The sequence below is a fragment of the Dryas octopetala genome, chromosome 2 (assembly GCF_963921425.1).
Source record: "Dryas octopetala chromosome 2, drDryOcto1.1, whole genome shotgun sequence".
Classification (NCBI taxonomy): domain Eukaryota; kingdom Viridiplantae; phylum Streptophyta; class Magnoliopsida; order Rosales; family Rosaceae; genus Dryas; species Dryas octopetala.
The window spans coordinates 26,326,698-26,347,888 of NC_141367.1; the positions used below are offsets into that span (position 1 = coordinate 26,326,698).

Here is a 21,191-nt window from a genome sequence, read left to right on the forward strand (position 1 = left end):
AGCAAATTTGCTCACCGCCTTAATTTGGTGGTGAGCATGCATATACTTAATGCCTTAAATGGCAGAGAAAGAGAAGGGGAGACCGCCGGAGATGGAGGACGTGTCGCCGGCATTAATTGGAGGGACGTCGGAAAGATGGCCGGGGCGAGGGGTTCTGTAGATGTTGGAGTTGATGGGTTTCCTATTTTTTATTAGGTCCATTGACTTTAGGTACCAAATTATAATGTTTTTTCATTTCAATTACTAAAACATTTATTGCATTTCACTTTAGGTACTAAATTTCAGTTTAGATACCAACTTTAAAAAACATGGTTATATCGAACTGTGATTGTCTAACAGTCATAACTTTTTTATTGATTTATTGTTTTTTCAATATTTGCAAGGCTTAAACTTTAATATTTAGTCTTTGAGTTATAGGACTTCATCCCCCAAACCTAAATCAAAAGTATGAAACCCTTAAAATTTTTGATTTTTTATAAATTTTAAATAGTCACAACTGTGACTGTTCGACAATTACAACTGTAACTGTTCGACAGTCACAACTGTATAACAAACTGATTTGTGACCTAATCCAAAATGTTTTACTCTAGGTTAGTATCTAAACTAAAAAAAATTAGTGTATTGCTGCTTTATTAAAAAACTATTGATATTTGGTATTTAATCCTAATTTTCTATTTTTTATTTTATTCTTAAATCTATTCTCTCTCATAATAATATTATTTTAATATATTAATTTTAAAAAGTTAATCATAGTTAATTATTATTACTATATCACATAGTTAATTATTATTACTATATCAGATGTAAGACATATAAAGTAGGTGGCGAGCAAAGTTGCTCTCCAAACTGTTGGCCAAATTGTAGTTGCATTTTCTTCAATGCTGATTAATGGGGGCCTAAACTTCGTTTACCCTCAACAACTGTCCCCCTAACTGCTTACGGCTGCAAAACTTTAAGAAACCTCAATACTTCAATTGGTTTGTCCATCTATGATTGAGTCCAGAAAAGCCGTCTAAAATTATTATTACTATCATTGAACCTCTACTTTTCAGACACATATTACCTTAATATTTATTTATTTAGAGTATGAATTATTTATACATAGAAATGGAACAGTTCTTAGATTGTATCGCCTATAACAAGGTTGGTTTGTACTTTGTAGACAAACCTCCACCAAATTGAGCAAAAATCATTTTGGTTCACTTATCTAAAGAAAATAAGAAAATAAGAAAGAAAAAGAAGAAATGACAACAAAATAATTAAAGAAACTTTTTTTTTCTGTTAATTAGTAAACCAAACTTAGCAAGATATCTTCTTACTTTCCTTCTGTAATGGCGAACAAAACATAATAACATATAGTTGTCCTTTTTGTCCACCAGAAGGTCCAGAACAGAGTTTAGTTAAATGAGGTGGTTTTCCGCTCATCTACTTCATCCACCTTCTGAAAATTTCAATATCTGACGCTTCTATATAATAAATCCCCATCCTTCACTTCCCTACCACATCTCATTACTTCACGCCATTCTCTCCCCTGTTCTTTCGCTCTCACTACTTTCTTCTCAATCAAGTCTCAACCAACTATATCGAAAGCAAATCCTCCATATCCGTTTCTGGGTGACACTCTTCAATCTTCAAGTGCAAAAACCCAATTCTTGGGTTGACCACTTTCGTTCCAGATCCAAAGCAAAACCTCTCTGGAAGAGCATGGAGTCCTGTATACTAGAGCACCTCAAGACTCAGCCTTTCTGGGTTCTTGTGCTGTTCACTCTGGGTTCTCTCTCTATTCTCAAATTCTCTCTCACTTTCCTCAAATGGGTCTACGTCAATTTCCTCAGACCAGCCAAGAATCTCAAAAAGTATGGATCTTGGGCACTCGTCACCGGACCCACTGACGGCATTGGCAAAGCCTTCGCCTTTCAATTGGCTCGCAAGGGGCTCAATCTGGTCTTGGTGGGTCGCAACCCGGACAAGCTCAAGGACGTCTCGAATTCGGTCCTGGCCAAATTCGGCAAAACCCAAATCAAGACCGTCGTGGTTGATTTCAGTGGCGACCTCGACGAGGGTGTGAAGCGCATTCGTGAGGCCATTGAAGGATTGGATGTGGGTCTTTTGATTAATAACGTTGGGATATCGTACCCTTACGCTAGGTTCTTTCATGAAGTGGATGAGGAGCTGTTGAGGAACTTGATAAAGGTCAATGTTGAAGGCACTACAAAGGTCACTCAAGCTGTGTTGCCAGGGATGCTACAGAGGAAGAGAGGTGCTATTGTCAATATTGGCTCGGGTGCTGCGATTGTGATCCCCTCAGATCCTCTCTATGCTGTTTATGCAGCTACAAAAGCGTAAGTATTTGCACTAGTCATTTACTGTGCTTTTTTTACCCTCCTTTTGGATCCATTTGTGTTCATTGTTCATTTTGGAGTGCTGAAGTAGAAGGTTATGTTTTGATGCTAAAAGGACTGTACGTTGTGATATTTTTCAGGTATATTGATCAGTTCTCTAGGTGCCTCTATGTTGAATACAAGAAAAGTGGGATTGATGTGCAGTGCCAGGTATTGTTTCTGTATTTCAGCTCATATTGCTTTCTTTTGGTTACAGTTTTTAGATGTGATTCTAAGTAATGCTTGCGGGCCTGAATTTTTAATCTTTCCACTTCTCATATTAAAGGACGTTATCAAAGGTTTATAATTCAAGATACTAGCTAGCTCACTTTGTAAAGTCTTAGGTTATTGATCGACGATTTTGGAAAATAAAAAGTGTTAGGTAACATGTCGACAACTGTAGCTCATTTGAGCTTTCAAGTTAACTGTTAAACAGTTGATAAGTTAAGCTATAGAAGTAGAGCAGTGTTGTGTCGTGTGTTGCAGTGGAGTGGCCGTGATTGTTCCAACATAAAAAGTATGGCCTGTTGTTGCACACAGAGCATATCTTCATGCAATGAAGCAGTCAAATCTATTTACAAACTTATTTTCTCTTTCCTTGGCAAATGTTGAGTAGAAATTCTCTTGACAGATATATGTTGATAGAAATTCTCTTTCCTTGTAAATAGAAATTCTATTTACAAACTTAGGTTATTGCTTCATACTTTTCATTATCTGCTTTCTTTTTCAGAGGCAATTGATATCACTCTGAGTTTCATATATTGTGTGATGGTATCATTAGGATACATACATATATTTTTTAAGAGTAGAAATCATCACGGAGATGTTATCGGCAATTAAAAGCTGATGTCAACACAAATTAGGATGTCTGGAGCTTGAGTGTATTATATATCTAACCTCCAAATGTTGAGATAGGACATAATCGAGATGAGTCATGTGCATCCCTGACCATTTAATTTTATAAGCTACCCTGTCCGCGTTTCTGATGTATCCCTGAGTTTTGTGGTTTATTTCTATGCGGGGTTAAGAAATGGAAGTTAAATGTTCCATTGACTGAATGGTGTTCAAAAGTATTTTGTTTAAACGATATCTAATTCAAGGAAGGTGACAAGACCCCATATGCCATGAGACTCTGTATACCTTTTACCCGTAGTTTGGCACTAACCTGTTGAGCATTGGATGTTTGCCACTAGAGCTGGTTGTTCGTATCGGCTTTGCTTTGAGTTGTTTATGTTATCAACTGATGAGTTTCTCTTTGCAGGTCCCATTATATGTGGCAACAAAGATGGCGTCTATCAAGAGATCTTCCTTCTTTGTACCATCAACCGATGGCTATGCCCGGGCAGCTCTGCGCTGGATAGGCTATGAACCTCGTTGCACTCCTTACTGGCCCCATACGCTTCTTTGGGGATTGGCATACTCATTACCGGAGTCTGTTGTTGATACATGGCGTCTGGGATTTTGCCTAGGCATTCGAAAGAGGGGACAATTCAAAGATTCCCAGAAGAAGGAATAGAAGACAGGACACTGTTATTTTATTTAGTTGAGGCCTTCGGTTGGGGAATGCAGTTTGGTTTAGCGGATTAGAACTTGTGAAAGATGATTGTATGCTTAGAATTCAGCTTCTGTTACATGTTTCAGATTTTCATGGTTTTTGTTGATTAATGATCATCCCGTTTCTTTCTTGAAGATCTTTACCAAAAGAAAACAAAAACTGTTTTTCTCTTCCCGCTATATATTTTGTTAATGTCATGAACAAATTTTGGCTACTTTCAAACAGGCTAGAAATATTAGCAAATTAATGTCTTTTTTTTTTTTTTTTTTCAACACCAATAGTCCATCAAATGTAATCTTACATTACCCATTGAAAGTGTTTCAATCTAATGATTTACAAGTTGTGTCATAATTTGTGTTAAAAATGTGGTCTTCATCCTAGGGAATTTAAAATTTATAGAATCCATTAGAATTTAAAAGTGTGTTTGGATAAAGAAATTTAACTCGGTATTTCATTAAAAGTTTCATTTCTCAAATTCTCTTATTTGGCCTCATTAACACAGAAATCTTAGAATTTTACGTTGGAAAAATTATGGAATTTGAGAGTCATAAATTATGACTTTAAATTCCACCTAAATAAGTGTCATTTCCAAATTCCATGACATTTGAGTTAAGAAAAAAGATCCACCCACCACAATTATCATCCAGACTTGGATCCTTTGCCAGTTTTCTTCTACTAGACTATACCTAACTTTTGATCTTAGTCTTATAATAATCATTTGTGACATAGATCTTGCCACATCTACAAACTTTTTTTCCCACAAATAATATTAAGAAATTAAAAGGTTAGAAAAACAAAAAATCATAAAGCCCACTGCCCACCCACCCACGCCGCCTCCTTCCCCTCCTTCCAACCACCCTCATAACCTACTCCCATTTCTTTTTCTCTCTTATTTCTCTCTCACTTCCCTCCAGCGGCAACCGTTGCAGCCTTGCCTTTTTTTTTTTTTTGTGACAGTTACGATTGTGATTGGAATATGTTAGGCTAATCTTTGTTTGGTCTGCCATTTGGGATCCCCATCAATCTGATCCCAACTTGATTTCCAAGTTTATTCTAAGAAGATGCAATTAATGGAGATGTTTTTTTTTGTCTTTAGTTGCTGGCCTCTTGGAATTGGAGAAAAAAAAATCAATCTTGTGAAGGAATTTTAATATGTAGAGAAGAGATGGGGAGTATATAGAGAGAAGAGAAGAGAGAATGGAAGAGAGAGACGACTGTGCTTGGAGACTCAGAGGGAGGGGAAGGTGGTGGCGTGGGTGGGTAGTCAGTGGGGCTAGATTAATTAAAATTTGTAATTCATGTCATTTACTAAATTCTATATACATATATCAAAACAATAGAAAATACAATTTATAAAAATTTAAATAACAGAGTTTTAAATTTCATCATTTATAAATTTCTGTGAAAATTAAAATTATTTCATCCAAACACACTGTAAGAGAATTGGCTAGAATTTTCACGGAATTTGTTGTGTATAAAAAATGCATCTAAATTCATTAAAATCTTTCACTTAATGAAATCCATGACTTTTTTAAAACATCCGAATTTCATTGAAATTTATTAAAATATGAGTTAGAGATACCTTGATTTTTTTAATGCATTAAAATATAAGTTAGGGACACTTAGATTTCATTGGACTTTTAAAATCCAATGAAATCCAAGTTGGGGACATTCTTAGATATCATGAAATTTGTTTTAGTGGTACTAGAGATCCTAAACACTAGACTCATTTATTTACACAAGTAAAACACTAATATAGTCACATTATTTGAGATATAAATTTGGAATCCTTAATATTATCTTTTACATATTCATTTGACAACGATATAGGACGTTTGGCAATGCTTTTAGAATTGGCAAAAACACTTTCAGATTAGTAAAAACGTTTTTTGTTGTATTTGACAAAAATAAATAAAAGTGCTTATGGGTTGAAAGCGCTTTTAAGTGATTTTCTGAAAAGCACCTGACAGGTGCTTCTCTAAGAAGCACTTCTAAGTGCTTTTGCATGAAGCACTTAGAATTTTTATAAAAATTTGTATGTGCTTATGAGCAAAAACACTTCTAGCAAAAGTGCTACTGATTATAAGCGTTTCTAAGAAGCAGTGCCAAACGGGTAGAGTCCAGTCCATTTTATAAGCCTTTCTTAGATTAAGACCAGTAGTGATTTGTGGTTTTTAATTAAATCCTTTTATTTTTCTTCTTAGATGGCTTTATGTTAGATTTTAACTCCAAAATTTTGGGCTCCGCCCAAAACCTCGAAGTTACAACCTAATATGCATCATGTACAAAGCCCACTCTACACCCTAAGAGAGGAAATATCCTTAAAATAGAGAGAAATACCTTTTAAATTGGGGAAGAACTTTATTATGAATTAAAAAGATTTTCTTATAAATTAAAATAACTTTATTATGAATTAAAATAATTTTTTTATAAATTTTAAAACACCCCGTCTCTATCTAAAAATTGTTCTTCTAAATAAGCTAAACCTAATTATCTCTTTTAACAATGCTACCAAAAATTAGCTTTTAGACAACCGAAGTCGCTTTTGGCACTGGACTGGACTTCCAGACGCACTGAAATTGGTTGAGGCTCAAGTGCGGACTTGTATTAAACTTGGATCTGAGCCCAAGAGAAAATCCCAAATTTCAGGCCCATACACTTATACCCGCATTAAATTACACAAACACCCCTGCGCGCACTGCGCACCTCTCGTTGTAAACTATAAACCGTGTCGTAGCCGTACCGCATGCCGCCATTGAAATACACTGATACACTGAGACACCAACGGACCACGAGGTCCACCACCAACCCAGAACCCGACTATCGGTTCGAAACCAATGGGGAAGAACCCGAGTTCCGCCTCCGATTCGGAGGTCACAGTGTTCATAGACACCAGCCTCGGCACCCACTTGGCCATGACCGTCTACCACCACGACACCGTTTCAGAACTCAAAGGTATGATCATACCTTTCCTTCTCTTTGTATTATCATTGATGATACAGTTTAGCTCCCATTCAGAAAGCTAAGTTTTTAAGCTTTTGTTGCTTTGTGGGTAAAGATTACTACTTTGAAATACTGCTGACCCAACTGAGTGTTAATGTTTGTGCATTTACAATAGGTAAGTAATGTGGGCAAGCTTAGTCTAATTTTGTTCAACCCTAAAAACCCAATTGAATGAATTACTTTCATCTTTTAAGTAGTCTTAGAATCTATAAGCTGATAATTTTGTGTCTGTCATTTTTGTGCAGGTAAAATAGAAAATGAACACCAATTGTGCTTTACTAGCATGGAGAAAATTAAAATTGATGCCCTAAAGGTAATCATTTTTCTGATAAATTGTTAATTTTCTTGTCTGAAATATAGCCTTGGTACTGAGAATGACTTGTATACCTGGTAGGTAAAGCGCAAAGGATGCTTTTATCACCTATCAGATTCCATGCTTGTTAAAAATTCTTTCAGAGGGGTCGACAAGAACTGGTTTCTTCATGCTGATGCTACTAGTTTAGTGAAGTGTGGCGAAAATCAGCATTGTTTGCACAATTTCAATTCCAATAACCAAATCTGCTTTGAAACTGTCAGTAATGCATTGGTTCGTGGAGTTGATCATCCTTCTGGTGTTCGCAAAAGGTTGTCCAGTTTTGATGATTCAATGCCGTTGCTACTTGAGGGCAATGAGCATGCAAAAGAGAAAGTTACTATTGCTGATCGGAATGGTTCGGTTGATTCTGCTAGAGAAACTTCTAAAGATTTGGAGATGGGGGTCAAGCATTCTGATGATGATGATGATGATCATTACAAAACATTTCAGGAGACGATCAAAAGGCCAGAACCTGAACTGCAGGAGGATCGCAGCCTATGTAGCGAGGGATATGCATTTCTGAGAACACAAAATTGCAACGAAGATAGCTCAAGGAAAGAAATTAGTGATGTCAAATGCAATGTATCTTTGGAAAAAGCTTCGCCTGCTGCAAGGAAAAGACGATGTAAGACTAAACAGAAGTTTAAAGAAACAGTGCATTTAAGACAAAGTGATGCTTCAGTTCATGGATTTGATAAAGAACAGTTGCAGCTAGATATGACAATTGGAAACCATTATACTACTAGTAGTGATGTTTTATGTGATATGGTGATTGGAAACCAAAATACTATAGAAGAACCTTGCAGGAGTTCAGCTTCTAATATGGATAACAGGTCAGATTCTGGAATTCATAAGACTAATGACACCTACAGGGAAACTGAAGTTCCAGGAAAACGCATTGAGCACAGTAAGGATACATCTAAACATAACATTCTTGTGCACTACAATACTGTGACGGAAGAAGCTTCACATTCTCAGCCTGCTGCAAAGAAAAAGCGCAAGTTTGAAAATATAGCTGGCCGTCAAGATTCACTGACAGAAAACAATGTCTTGGTTTGTGATTCTAATAAAGCGACCTCCAAACCAGAGATTTCATCTGAACCCTCTTTAGGGGACAAACAGAAAAGTGCAAATGCTATAGTAGATGGTTCAATTGCTGTATCTTCGGATTTGTTGACAAACAGTTCAAGCAAGGGGAAGAAGAAAAAGAGAAAGATATCATCAAATCCTCCTAATGAAGTAGTTGATGCAGCTCCTTCCAGAAGAGATGTTATGGATGAGAGACCTGTGGTTGCTGCTGCAGTAATTAATGATAAAAATTCAAGTAGAGAAGATGGTGTAGCATCCAGTGGACAAGGTCTTCTGGGTTTAATGCCATCTAAAGTTTGTGAAATCTCTCTTAAGGAAAATCTCTGCGCTCATGTCCAAGAGTTGCAAGAAAAGGGCGAAGTACCCTCATCACTAGGTGAGTTTTGTTTGCTTTTTTGATATGTGATCTGGTATAGTCTTATGATCCCATTATAAATCATTTTTTCAAGAATTTAACTAATTTAGATGGAAAACAAAGGCCTTTTCTCTGAGACTAATGCTGTTTCTTTTATAGATGTTAATAATAATACTGATGCTGGCAATGTGGAAAGCGAAAGTCATGCATCTGAAGAAAAATTGGACGGCCATCCACCCCTTGTTGTCAAAGTTCCAAGTGAATGTGGAACTGATCAGGATGAAAGAGTTGGAGAGGAGAGAGATTCATCACAGAGAAATGACTCTGAAGCAGTGCTGTCTGAAAAGCGTAAATTGTCTAGTCTGGATAAAAGTGATGGGAACAATACAAAAGTAATTGTGACATCTGAAATGTTGGATGGAAATGGAACTAGCAACCTTAGTAAGAAGGCAAGGAAGACCAGAAAAACCAAGGATTCTATTGGAGAAACTCTGATTAAATCAGGTGCAAAACAAGCTGAAGGTTCCGAGCATGGCATTTCATTGGCTGAACCTCATGAAGCTGTACATGGTGAACATGTCAGTGATAAAGCTAAGAAAGAGGAAAGTCATCTTTCTCAGAAAAATGGGACAGTCATATCAAAAAAGGAAACAGGGAGTGCTCATTTAGTTAGGGAGACTGATAACCTTGATGGCAATGAGGTGGGAACCTTGCAGCAAATTGGTAAACCTCAAGAAGATGCAGAAAGTATGAATCCAAATAGGAAAAAGAAATCTAAGAGGAAACAAAGTGCTGTGATGGAAAACCTCCCAAATTTGCAAGCTGAAGCGCAAACTGTTGGTGAACAGAATCCAGCACTGAAAACTGATAATAGAACAGAGATGGTAGGTAACATAAAAAGGAGAAGTGCGTTGGCAAAAACAACTTCCATTGGTCATTCAAAAGAGAAAGGTGCGGAATCTGACAAGGATAATGGGGTTCAAGTTGATTCAGTCCCTGCTCGATCAAATTCTGTGTCTGTTGAGTCTACTAAAGTTCCTTCTCATGGACTAGAACACATTTCCGATGGGAGGCCTCTTGAAGCTAACCTAACTGGTAACCCTCCTAAAAATGGATGTTCTAATGAGGGTGATAACCACATGAAAGTTTCCTGTGAAGACAATAAGAACAACTTTGACAAACATCTGGTGCCTAGCCAATGCCAGCATGAAGTTGTTGCTTCTGGTAAAGGGCATGCTGAAGAGGTGACTAGAACAGATAGAGCAGATAATAAGCCGAAGGCTAAAAAGAACCGGAAAAAGCTTGATTTACATTCAACTGGTCCTTCATCTGATCTGCAAAGTTCACTCAAGTCAAATGATAACCAAGTGATTGGTGGAAAGTCTGAAGCTGGCAACTCTAGCTCCCTCCAACCGCAATCCAAGTCTGATGGTGTTATGCCTCACTCAGAAAAGAAGTTTCCAATGAAAGTTTCTAAAACCGGGACTAAAACCCTATCATCTGATACGTCTGGTAAGATAAATTCCATTCCTGAAGCAGCTGGAAAGAATGACAGTGTTGCCAATGATTCTGGGACCATTACTCATGCAAAGAGAAAGAAAGAAGCTTTCACTGTATCAAAATCTAACTTGGAAAATTCAGGCAATAAAGCTTACCAAAATAAAATGGGTAACAAGCGTCAACCTGGCGTGAACCGAAATCGTGCGATGGGTGGAAAAGCTTTTGGGGAAGTTGTGAACAGCTCAGAAAACAGGAAGAGGTTAGCTACATCAGGGGTAATTTTCAAGGATGACAGTAGTGGAAGTTCTGAAGGTGAAGGTGAAGATGAAGTTGATGATTCAGATGCCAGCACCAGAACTCCATCAGATTATTCATTGTCATCTGACTACTCAGATGGGGAAAGCAATGCACATACGAACTTGCCAAGAAATGGTAATTTAGAAAAAGTTCTGTTTTGGATTATTGGAACCTTCCACAGTTATCATGACTTAATTATCTGATACATTGCAATTGCCACAGGATCTTATGCCTCACCAAGGAGGAAGGCTGGTGGGAGAAGAGTCATTAAATCATGGTAAGTTTTATAGCAAATAGCAATCATGCCTCTTTAATAACTTTGTATATTCCATTTAATTAGTCTACTCTGTTGTTGCTTGCAGAAAGAATTTTCTTTTGTTAATCTTTAAGAAAAGAAAAAAACCCTAGTGTAAACTTTTTGAAAATGGAGTGTAATGGTAATTCTTTGTTAAAAACCCAGAAGCATTGTTTCTCTTATGTTGAAATGTTTCATTCTCATTATCTGAGTCTTTCAGCACTTCGGGCATAAAGGATATGAAATTTGCTGAAATCCTCAAAAGTTCAAGCAGATACAAAAAGGCTCAACTTTCAGCATCTCAATCACAACCGGATGAAGAAAGCGAGGCTCCTGAATTCGTACCAGACAGTCAACCTATCTCATAGTCTTTGATGCTTTCCTATTCTATCTCCTAGTCCTGCAGCCCTTCCATCTGTTTTTAGCATATCTTTTTGGCTGTAGCTGTGATGAACCAAAGAGTCCAAGTGTGTGCAGATTAAATGATTATGGTAGACCCTTCTGTCCTACGTTATATTTTTTGTGCGAAATGAAGGAAGGTGGCCTGGTTCATTTCTGGATCCTTCTTTCCCTTTTTTCTTTCTTCACATTTCATTCGATTACGCAAGGGTGTTGTAAACATTTTTGCGATGACACTTTATGGGTTTCTGCAAGTTTTTTATTCTTTTCCATGACAATGAGATAGTGTTAGGTCTCATTCAAATGTTAAGATATGTTGTTTTCACCAACTTTGCATTGAGATAAATGGAGATCCATGGCTTCCAATACCACTACTCAAAAAGTCAGATCAGTTTGATTCATCATCATTTAAAGTTGATATAAGATCATTTAATCTAACGAGTTATGAACTTATTTTTCTTTATCATTCCAATTTGATGGATGTCCCCGAATCCCGAAGGGATGAAATGATAAACTTAATTGAATATATTATGGAGCTATATAGGCAATCCATTGACCTAGAATGTAACCTAAGGCATGTTTTTGTATAATTAAGGTTGTTGTTATCAAAGGATAAAGTAAGCAAGGCATGTATGTTTGTGTATAATTAAGGTGTATGGGCACTTGATGGGAGAGTCTCACTAAGTTTCTTTTTTGTCTCATAAAGAAGTAACTAATTTCAGTTTATTCATCGGTTTAGTAGGAAAAGAGTGGCCATCAGTCCCCTATCTTTCCGCTAGTTTTTACTTTATGTTATGTTCCTAGCCAACAAAATCATGCATTTGGGCCTTTAGAAATGGATCCCAGCTTTGGTAATCCACAACTCATATAATTTGCTGTGAATGTGATTCCATCTAAACGTCAAAAGTAGAGTTTGAAATTAATTAAGCAAAAGAAGATGTTGGTGGCGCAATCTTTGATGCACCCATTTAACCTTTTATTATTTGTATTTATATATGTAGCACCATTAGGCACATAGTTGACACCGTATATTCCAATCAACCAAGTAATATATAGATTATGATCGACCTATGCAACACAAGAACGTTGGAAAAATGTAATATAACAATATGTACCAAGTAAAATACTCCATAGTGTCTGGATCAATTTCACAAAGCACAAAATATAAATCTATTAGCTTTTTTAGTTCTTTCATGGATGCTTTACTATAAGGTTCCAAAACCTTTTTTCAATCTCACAAAATTGATCTTAATCGAGGTAAAATAATTGGGCCAAAAAATATCACATCAAATAAGTAATTACAAATACATTAATGAATCAATTGTTCAATCTATTTTTTTACTGTTACAAAATTAGTCCATTATTTTTCTGCAGTTGTTTGGACAGTTTAGTTGAAAATTCTCCTTTTCCAACTTTAAAAAAAAAAAAAAAAAACAACAACACTCAAACGTGAGGAAATGGATAGACCGATTTAGGTGGGGTTGAATCCGAATCCGATAATAAATCCCAATGATATGTACAAATTAATTTGATGGTTAATTTTGGTGGCCAGATTTCATTTACTTGACTGATTCCACATGCATGGTTCAAGCCTACAATCCAGAATGAGATGGCAAGTGTGAATTAAAACCAAGCCAAGCCATATCATTCATGCTGACGTGGATATACAAACAAGACTCGGTGAATCACGACCGTTTGACTTTGATCTTTGCCGCCGGCCGTTTCCGAAAAATGACCTCCGTATCCAACCCGAACCCGTCAACCTTCCGGACGTGAACCAACTCACACCCGCAGCTCATGAACATCTCCACCAACGGCTCCACGCTGAAGAGGTCGTTGGCCGAGTACTTGTCCGGCCTATGCGCCACCGCCACGTGTAGCACGCAGACCCCGCGCGGCCTCAGCGTTCTCGCAATTTCGGAAACGAACTTGCGCGGGTAGAGCGCGTGGTCGAACACGTTGGAGAACTCGAAGTCGAACGTGTCGTTGTCGAAGGGCTGGCTGTGGAAGTCCCCCTCCAGCACGAGCGGCGGGTAGGGCACGAGGTCGATGCCGACGGAGTCTGAGACGCCCACGCGCCTCAGGGCCTCCACCTCCTGCCCTACCCGCGCGCCGACGCAGAGGGCCTTGGAGTGGTTGGTGAGGAGGTGCTGGCGCTTCAGTTGCTTGAAGAACTCGGCGAAGACGTGTATTTTGCGGTCCCAGTCGCGGGTGATCCAGACTTGGCGGAGTTTGGGGTTTAGGGTCTTGTTGACCTGGCGCTGGATGTAGGCCTCGTAGGAGGTGTAGCCGGGTCGGATTCGGATGCCCTGGGTGGAGGGTCCGGATGATGATGAGTGGTGGTGGTGGTGATGATTGGTGGTGTGAGGGAGCTGCTGGTGGCGGTGGAGGCGGAGGAGGAGGAGGAGGAGAGGGAGAGTGAGGAGGATGGAGAGGAAGAGGTATTTGAAAGTGAGTCGTCGGTTGGTTTTCATGATGATGATGATGATCAAGTCGTGTATTATATATGCATGAAGATGGAGTCTATTTGTTTCTGATTAAACTCTCTTCTTCTCTTTCTTCCTCCTCTCCCGACCCTAATCCCTGCTTAGAGGAGGGGACGTGTATATATTATTGGTTGAGGACATCCACCCGGCCTATACTTGTTTCTTTACAAGGTCACCGCTTAATTACCAATAAACACAAAATTATAAGAATTATAAATTTTTATTTCAATATATTGGTACATTTACTTAATTTATGTAACTATTCTGAGAATTATTTCTAAAATGGACAATAGATTATTAAGGAAGATTAGCATGAAATTGGAATGGACCGACACTCTAGAACAAAACTATATGGTATTGTGTTATTAATATGAAAAGCAATAAAAATAATTAAAGGGAAATCAGCGTATTTATTTAAAAAAGGGAGAAACATATAGAATCACACAAAAAAAGAAAAAAAAAAAGAAAAAAAAAAAAGGAGAAACTTGAAGATTAGTGTGAATTAACTTTCCAGAAAAGAAACATAGAATTAGTGTGAACTAAGCAACAGCCAAGGAACACATGGCCTGTAGTGCGCATGCACGAGACAAAGTGGGGGGTTTCTTTTGTGTGAATTGTGATTATGGTGATTAAAATTTACTTGTAAGCTGTATTCACAACGATGCTTTCAGCCATGCATGGGTAACCATCTGTTGAAGAAATATGTAGTGATCAGTGGGCCCCATTCCGACTAATTATTTCGTTCTTTGATTTTATATTGGGCTTTATACAGACTTGGGCTGAACTGTCTATATTAAACTCCACCTCGGACCCAGCTTTTGCTTGCTTACTTGCTTTATGAGGACCTGTGTGATGTGGTTCGGCCCAGGAATGTTTGTGTCTAGTTGTGCATGTTTAATTATCCAGGTGATGGTGGCCAAAAAAAAAAAAATTATCCAGGTGATGAGCTTGGCCAAAAAAAAAATTATCCAGGTGATGAGGTGAAACGTTATTTGGTGAGGTTCATTTTCAGCACTAATGTATAAATTGAAGAACTAATAGAGAATATTGCTAAGTATATACAAGAACGTATATAATCAGTGAAGACTTGGGCTATATATGATAATATGATACACAGTAGTTACACATCGAGCCTACTGATAAATTTATAATAATATCTGAACACTTGGGCTTGTATAAAAACTTAAAAAAGGGATAGTAAAAAAGGAAATGCTAATAGAAAATTAAGGAGAGATTAATCTCATTAATTAACATAATTAGGTGCAATTACAAGATTAATTAACTTTGTGCCAATATCACACCCTCACAAAACCCATATCTCACTAAGACCTCATCTTGTTAATCTGATTCAAAGCCGGTTGTAGGATGTTGTAGAGGACCCAAAGAATGGCAGGAGCAATCACAAAGAGCAGGAGTTGTCCCCTGTTGTCAGTGGTTGAAGAAGCAGCATCAGCAATCATGGCAATTTCAGTAGCAGCTGAGGCATGGGGTGTTGACATGAACCCTGATGTGGCCAGCCCACCAAGCCCAAGCCCAATTATGACCCCCTTGGAACTCATGCGGTTGATTTGGTTCAGAGCTGGCTGCAGAATGTTGAACAGAACCCAAGCTATGGCTGGGATGATGGGTAGCAACAGAGCAAGCCCACGGTTGTCGCCTTCGGCTATTTGGGCAATTTGTTGTGCAGCCAAGGCAGGCTCGGAGGTGCTTAGGGTGGAGAAGATGGCTGCAGCAATGGCTGTGCCGCTGGCCAAGGAAGTTGACATCATGTTGGGGTTTTCAATGGGTTTTGATGAGGAGGTTAGGCCTTTTGGGAGGTTTTGAATAGAGAGGAGGGAGGTGGGTTTTGTGGGTAGCTTGGTGGTGAGGTTGGGGACTTTGGGAGAGTTGGTACTCAAGCAATTGGCATTCATTGTTGCCATTGTAGCCATGGTTGCTGCCATTGATGGGTGTGCTTCTGTGGAGCTTAAGATCAAATGCTTGATGGCAGGTGGTATGCTAAAAGGGATTGGCAATTAAGGCAGTGAGAGAATGAGAGATGGGCTTCAATGGTTGGTTGTAGTGGGAAATATGGACTATAGATGTGGGGCAAAGTCAGGGCAATGAGAACCAATGGAAATGTGTTAAAAGGATTGTTTTCTTATCTAGAGAGTGTGATTGGTGAAACATGGACCTCATATTCAGACACCCCACTACAGTTTCTTATCTCTTCCTTTAATAGAGTTTTATGGGTAGTTAAATCCACAAATTTGTTTTAAGTGGCCAAAAAAAAAAACCCCACAAATTTGTTTGTAACTGAGAGTTAAAATATAATAGTTGATGCTTTTAATATTTTCGCAAGGGAATATGATAGAGAGGAAGAAATTTTTGTACGAACCATCACGTAATATTTAAATTCTAAATCCTCATTTTTAATAATTATATACGAATTATATTTCAAGTGATTAATATGTTACGTGATACCATTACATAGAGGTGTATAATGAACCGAGCCAGCTTGAATCTGGCACGGGCCTGGCCCATTTAAAGTAGGCCCGGCCTGGCCCGTTAATATCACAAGCAGATTGTCCAAAGTCTTAGGCTCTAGAGAGAGGAGAGAGAACAAAATGGGCCTATTATAGCCAACCTGCAAGTGCCAAGTTTTGAATCTCTGCCATCAGCACACCACACTCTACAAGAAGAGAGTGTTTGAAGAGTCCATCATGGATGGTTGTATGGGTAGTGAAGGAATTGAAACTTGAAACTTTGAAAGGAGAGCCAAAGCCCAAAACTCACAACCAAGTTAAAAAAATAAACGACAAGTCGTTGTATAGATATTTTGGTAATTTGACTCATTTTCCAAGAGTCCCGTAAAAGTGGAAAATGGAAAGCCAAACCCCAAAACTTTCCGGTCGGTCAATCTCTGAATAGCATCCACTCACCCAGACACGACATGCTAAACCCATAAGCTGCTCTCTGCATCAACAGCTCAAGCTTCTAGGGTTCCAAATACCCAAATTCAAATCCCAACCCCATCAAAATGACAACTTTATTGTCGTTTCGACCAAGCCTAGTCTTCTCCCCAACGCCCAAGTCCCCCAACACTCTCCTCCCTCGAACTCACCACTACGGCTTCTCGCACCGCAACCTCACCTTCCTCCGCGGCTCGCTCGGCGTAGCTCGGCTCGGATTCGGGCCGGGTTTTATTCCCGACCCGGAAGACGCGGAGGCGGTGGTGAAAGAGCTGTTCGGCAGAGCCGAGAGCTTGCTTTACACGGTGGCCGATGCGGCGGTGTCGGCGGAGAGCGTGACGAACACGAAACAGAGCAGCGATTGGCTTTCTGGGATTACCAATTACCTCGAAACGTTTCTCAAGGTTTTGAAAGATGGGCTTTCGACTCTGCACGTTCCCTACTCTTATGGTTTCGCCATCATACTCTTGACCGTCCTTGTTAAAGCTGCTACCTTCCCTTTGACAAAGAAACAGGTCGAGTCTGCCATGGCTATGCGGTCCTTACAACCCCAAGTGAAAGCTGTACAACAACGCTATGCCGGGGATCAGGTGCAGCATACCATCTTTCTTTCACCTTATTTAATACACCCTTTTTTATATTTATTTAAAATTTTGAATCTTTGGTGTTAATGAGCCCAAGTTATATGCTTGCAGGAAAGAATTCAACTTGAAACTGCTCGATTGTATAAATTAGCGGGCATAAACCCATTGGCAGGTTTTAATTTCTTGCTGAATTAGGATTTCTAATTTCCATTTCCACTTTTTTTTTTTTTCTTTTATCTTTTATTCTTCGTTTTGTACTAGGATGCCTGCCTACACTTGCTACAATACCAATATGGATTGGGTTATATAGAGCTCTTTCAAATGTGGCAGATGAGGTATCAGCTTCATATTTGTGCTTATTGGTTATTAGTGACTTCCTGTTTTAGTCTACCTTCTTTCTTCATAATCTCCCTCAGCTCTACTTAATGTTTGACATTCCTATATTAAGGGACTCCTTACAGAAGGCTTCTTCTGGATACCCTCTTTGGCTGGTCCGACAACAGTTGCTGCTCGGCAAAATGGCAGTGGCATCTCTTGGCTTTTCCCTTTTGTAGTGAGTGTTTCATTTTCAGCTAAAGCACTCCCTTTATTTTCAGTTATTGCCTATAACCATAACAACCTTGTATAACTTTTATTTTATATGAGCCTTATAAGTTTTTCACTGAAATTATGTAGCTATTTGGTTCAAACTCAAAAGTCTTGTAACAATACTCATAAGAAATTGTGCTCATTATAACTTCTAGAAATCTCAGATTGCACTGTTTTCTGTTTCTAGTGTCCTACTCTTAAATATGTCCTTTTTTCATATATATTTTCCATGCAGTTGAAATTTGATGGTTCTGATACGTGCTCGACTAGAGATCTCATATGTACCCACCTATGATGTTGAGGACTCCGTAATCACTTTTGGTTGCTTTTTAATTTCTCAGGATGGTCATCCACCCCTTGGATGGTCGGACACCTTGGCATACCTTGTCTTGCCTGTTTTGCTGGTTGTCTCACAATACATATCTGTTCAGATTATGCAGTCATCACAGGTCAGTCATTTCCCTGATCCAAATTGGCCTGGTTAGATAAACTTCACTAGCACTTCTAGGGTCTAACCTTCTTGATACAGGGTTTTCTTATTTGAGTCCATATTTATTATTAATTCCTTTTTGTTTCATGTGTTTACCTTTTTTTCCTTATTAACACGTGCTATAATTTTCAGAGTAATGATCCAAATATGAAGAATTCTCAAGTGATTACTAAGTTTCTTCCTTTAATGATTGGTTATTTTGCTCTTTCAGTTCCTTCTGGTCTAAGTCTTTATTGGTGAGCAGATATAAAACCCTTTTGTATTATGAACACTTTATAGCTTTTTTATTGTATTTTTGGAATTCTATTAAATCATAGATCTGTATCATGATGACATTGGAAATGCTTTTTGGTGTTGATAGTCCTGCCTATGTTATCTTACATCTTTCAGATATGTTTCTGCAGGTTCACAAATAACATACTTAGCACAGCACAACAAGTATGGCTTCAAAATTTTGGGGGTGCAAAAAATCCAATTAGTCAATTGAGTAATAACATTATCAAGGAAGACGAACCCCAGATTCAAAAGTCTGTCTCTGAATTAAATTTAACCCAAAAGGATGCCAGTCAAGGAGAAAAGCTGACATTGGAGGGTCTACGACCTGGTGAAAGGTTGATAGTTATTCCTGTCATTTCTCTATGTTGTTGCTGCACTTGTAGTTTTTATAGTCTTAATGCGTTAATATTTTCCAGATTTAAAATGATAAAGGAGCAAGAAGCACAGAGAAGACAACAAAGAGAAGGAGAAAAGAGGAAAGTTGAAGAGCCAGTGGCCAAAGGAACTCAAATAACTAACGAGACACGTGAGGGAGAGGCCAGGTTAGTTGAGAAAGAAAATGGAGTTGCAGTTGAATTAGTTGTTAGAAAGAGTGAAGAACGTCAATCTCAAACCACAACTCATGATTCCTCGAATGTTGGAGTTTCCGTGAATGGTGATCGTTCTATACAGGACTTGAAGGAAGATCAGAACACAATGTCCACAATTCAAAAGGAAAAGAGGGAAGTTTCTATTAATCTAGAGGTTGAAAAGAAGGATGAGCAGAAGTCGAATGAAAGTCTATGAAATAGAAAGGTATTTTGGAAGTAAGATTTGAAATATGCACTTTGCAAGTTTGCATCATGTTTGTTTTAGGGTAGGGTATACGTAAAGAAGCTTTAGGGGGAAAAGAAACTATTTGTTTCCTCCTCCATCTTCCTTTTTGTTTCTTTAGAAAAAGTAAAGATTCTACAGTGAACTATATCTACATATATGCTTGCATCATTTTAGACTATCTTCTGATTAGCAATTACCCTTCGTATTACAATTGTCTGACTTGATTAAAAAAAAGGTTCCTCCCCTCTCTCTCCCTCTTAAAGATTCTTTAGTAAGCTATGTATGCTTGCATTATTTTGGACCTACCTTTCTGATTAGCAACTGCATACTATATCTTCAGGGGGCAGTTGAAGTACAAACTTCCAAGACCATTACACATAAATAAGCTTCTGGAGAAGACACAAATCAAGCCAGAGGGAAGTGACCAACCATAGATTATACTCATTGTTGTGGTGGTATTGGTGAGTCAAGTTAATCAGCAGTGGCGGAACATAGAAGGGAGTAAGAGGTGTCAAGGCCTGCAAACGGATATAAGTTGTAGAATGCCAATGTGTTGAGCATTTGTGTCACTTGTAAATATATTTTTTCTTTTCTACTCTATTCTTCTCATGAACATTATAGTCAAATTAAATGCCACCTAACTCAATTTCACAACATCATTTAGATACTTGATCTTTGTAATTAGTGGTGAAACGGTTTGTTTTTTGTATTAAATTGATTAGTATTGTTTTTTTTAGAGTGGTTTTATTTAAACTCAATTATGTTGTATTTATGGAATTAAATTTCGAAATTTCCATTTTTTTAGGTTTCAAAATATTATCAAATTTTGTTAAAAGTTTCAATTATTTTAGTTTAAATTTTTAACGAAATCGAAAATTTTGAACTCAAAATCTGAAATTTAATTTCTTGGTTGTATGATTTGTATCTTATTCTTGACCCAACTTTTATATAATTTCTTTTCCTCACTTTTACACTTCAAAAAAATTACAACCATCGGTGATTTTTACTTACTTTCTTTTGTTCGGACCTCTTCAAAGGCCAATCTCTTCGTTAAGAACACTCTTAAGTCTTAACCTTAATGTCATGCAATCGGCCGGGCATTAGACAAGTGTCAAAGATAATTGAGGATAATGATTAGGACAACAAATATGTACAACTTAATATCACAACAATAATTTTTTAACATGCTTATAATAAACAAATTCTAATTTTAGATATCTAGATGAATTTTTGTGATTTTTACGAATAAATTTTGGGTGTAATGTCATTCAAAAAATATGTTGTATTATTCATACTAATTATATGAGAATTTAATATATGTATATATAACCAATTAGACAATTTTATACTACTTATTTTAATAATGGAATGGTTTTTTTTTTTAAATTAACTTTATTAAAAAATGAGATATTAGTAATATAGAATCATGTCTCCGCCAATGATCTTCTTATTTATTATCTATAGTAAAATAAGAGAGCAGTTCAACCATTTAAAAAGCAATCACAGATTCACAGGGTGTACATTATATCCAAGACAAATGAAAAGGATCAACAAATAAGCAAGATTTTGGTGTTTTTGATTTGTAGCTGTAACAAGTTTTTGAATATATTATGTATAAAAGGTTACTTTCCCTTCTGCTTCTCATTCGCGTGTATTATCTTTGTAACAAATTTTTCTTTATTTTTTGATTAAGCACGAAGAGAAAATAGATAGGAAATTAAGCATATGCCTTGGATTTTAAATTTTTTGGTTCATTGTACCACCACATAAC

The 21,191-nt window shown here is 37.6% G+C and overlaps 5 protein-coding genes across 7 annotated transcripts; 3 read left to right on the plus strand and 2 right to left on the minus strand.

Annotated features, from left to right (window-relative positions):
- The first annotated feature begins 1,368 nt into the window (after positions 1-1,368).
- LOC147294840 (very-long-chain 3-oxoacyl-CoA reductase 1-like) lies at positions 1,369-4,065 on the plus strand. Its single transcript, XM_086232185.1, has 3 exons — positions 1,369-2,342; positions 2,483-2,552; positions 3,643-4,065. Exons 1-3 carry the CDS (start codon positions 1,705-1,707, stop codon positions 3,895-3,897), a joined length of 963 nt encoding a protein of 320 aa, XP_086088311.1. The 5' UTR covers positions 1,369-1,704; the 3' UTR covers positions 3,898-4,065.
- A 2,640-nt stretch (positions 4,066-6,705) lies between these two features.
- On the plus strand, positions 6,706-11,587 carry LOC147294841 (uncharacterized). Of its 2 annotated transcripts, none has more exons than XM_086234525.1 (6): positions 6,706-6,891; positions 7,185-7,252; positions 7,334-8,759; positions 8,898-10,670; positions 10,758-10,812; positions 11,051-11,587. In XM_086234525.1, exons 1-6 carry the CDS (start codon positions 6,774-6,776, stop codon positions 11,196-11,198), a joined length of 3,588 nt encoding a protein of 1,195 aa, XP_086090651.1. In that variant the 5' UTR covers positions 6,706-6,773; the 3' UTR covers positions 11,199-11,587. The 2 variants fall into 2 exon arrangements, with proteins under 2 accessions (XP_086090651.1, XP_086090652.1); XM_086234526.1 differs by having other exon boundaries at positions 7,340-8,759.
- Positions 11,588-12,756: 1,169 nt separating this feature from the next.
- Positions 12,757-13,898, minus strand: LOC147294842 (S-adenosyl-L-methionine-dependent methyltransferases superfamily protein). The gene has a single exon (XM_086233747.1). The coding sequence runs from the start codon at positions 13,701-13,703 to the stop codon at positions 12,915-12,917; it is 789 nt and encodes a 262-aa protein (XP_086089873.1). The 5' UTR covers positions 13,704-13,898; the 3' UTR covers positions 12,757-12,914.
- An 890-nt stretch (positions 13,899-14,788) lies between these two features.
- Positions 14,789-15,790, minus strand: PSBY (photosystem II BY). The gene has a single exon (XM_086233966.1). It carries the CDS (start codon positions 15,656-15,658, stop codon positions 15,038-15,040), a length of 621 nt encoding a protein of 206 aa, XP_086090092.1. The 5' UTR covers positions 15,659-15,790; the 3' UTR covers positions 14,789-15,037.
- A 791-nt stretch (positions 15,791-16,581) lies between these two features.
- ALB4 (OxaA/YidC-like membrane insertion protein) lies at positions 16,582-20,079 on the plus strand. 2 transcript variants are annotated; one of them, XR_015120617.1, is made up of 10 exons: positions 16,582-17,256; positions 17,362-17,422; positions 17,512-17,585; positions 17,699-17,803; positions 18,180-18,287; positions 18,461-18,564; positions 18,733-18,939; positions 19,021-19,146; positions 19,277-19,399; positions 19,761-19,776. XR_015120617.1 is itself a non-coding variant. In XM_086233658.1 (9 exons), exons 1-8 carry the CDS (start codon positions 16,735-16,737, stop codon positions 19,388-19,390), a joined length of 1,551 nt encoding a protein of 516 aa, XP_086089784.1. In that variant the 5' UTR covers positions 16,583-16,734; the 3' UTR covers positions 19,391-19,399; positions 19,761-20,079. The 2 variants fall into 2 exon arrangements, 1 of the variants encoding a protein (XP_086089784.1); XM_086233658.1 differs by having other exon boundaries at positions 16,583-17,256; positions 19,021-19,399; positions 19,761-20,079.
- The last annotated feature ends 1,112 nt before the right edge of the window (positions 20,080-21,191 follow it).

Coding starts and splice junctions, on each gene's coding strand:
- LOC147294842 (XM_086233747.1), bottom strand. CDS start 13,703: ATGAAAACCAACCGACGACTCACTTTCAAATACCTCTTCCTCTCCATC.
- PSBY (XM_086233966.1), bottom strand. CDS start 15,658: ATGGCAGCAACCATGGCTACAATGGCAACAATGAATGCCAATTGCTTG.
- LOC147294840 (XM_086232185.1), top strand. CDS start 1,705: ATGGAGTCCTGTATACTAGAGCACCTCAAGACTCAGCCTTTCTGGGTT. Junction 2,343..2,482: donor GTTTATGCAGCTACAAAAGC/GTAAGTATTTGC, acceptor GATATTTTTCAG/GTATATTGATCAGTTCTCTA. Junction 2,553..3,642: donor GGATTGATGTGCAGTGCCAG/GTATTGTTTCTG, acceptor TTCTCTTTGCAG/GTCCCATTATATGTGGCAAC.
- LOC147294841 (XM_086234525.1), top strand. CDS start 6,774: ATGGGGAAGAACCCGAGTTCCGCCTCCGATTCGGAGGTCACAGTGTTC. Junction 6,892..7,184: donor CACCGTTTCAGAACTCAAAG/GTATGATCATAC, acceptor ATTTTTGTGCAG/GTAAAATAGAAAATGAACAC. Junction 10,671..10,757: donor TACGAACTTGCCAAGAAATG/GTAATTTAGAAA, acceptor CAATTGCCACAG/GATCTTATGCCTCACCAAGG.
- ALB4 (XM_086233658.1), top strand. CDS start 16,735: ATGACAACTTTATTGTCGTTTCGACCAAGCCTAGTCTTCTCCCCAACG. Junction 17,804..18,179: donor CTTGGCTTTTCCCTTTTGTA/GTGAGTGTTTCA, acceptor TTAATTTCTCAG/GATGGTCATCCACCCCTTGG. Junction 18,940..19,020: donor GGTCTACGACCTGGTGAAAG/GTTGATAGTTAT, acceptor AATATTTTCCAG/ATTTAAAATGATAAAGGAGC.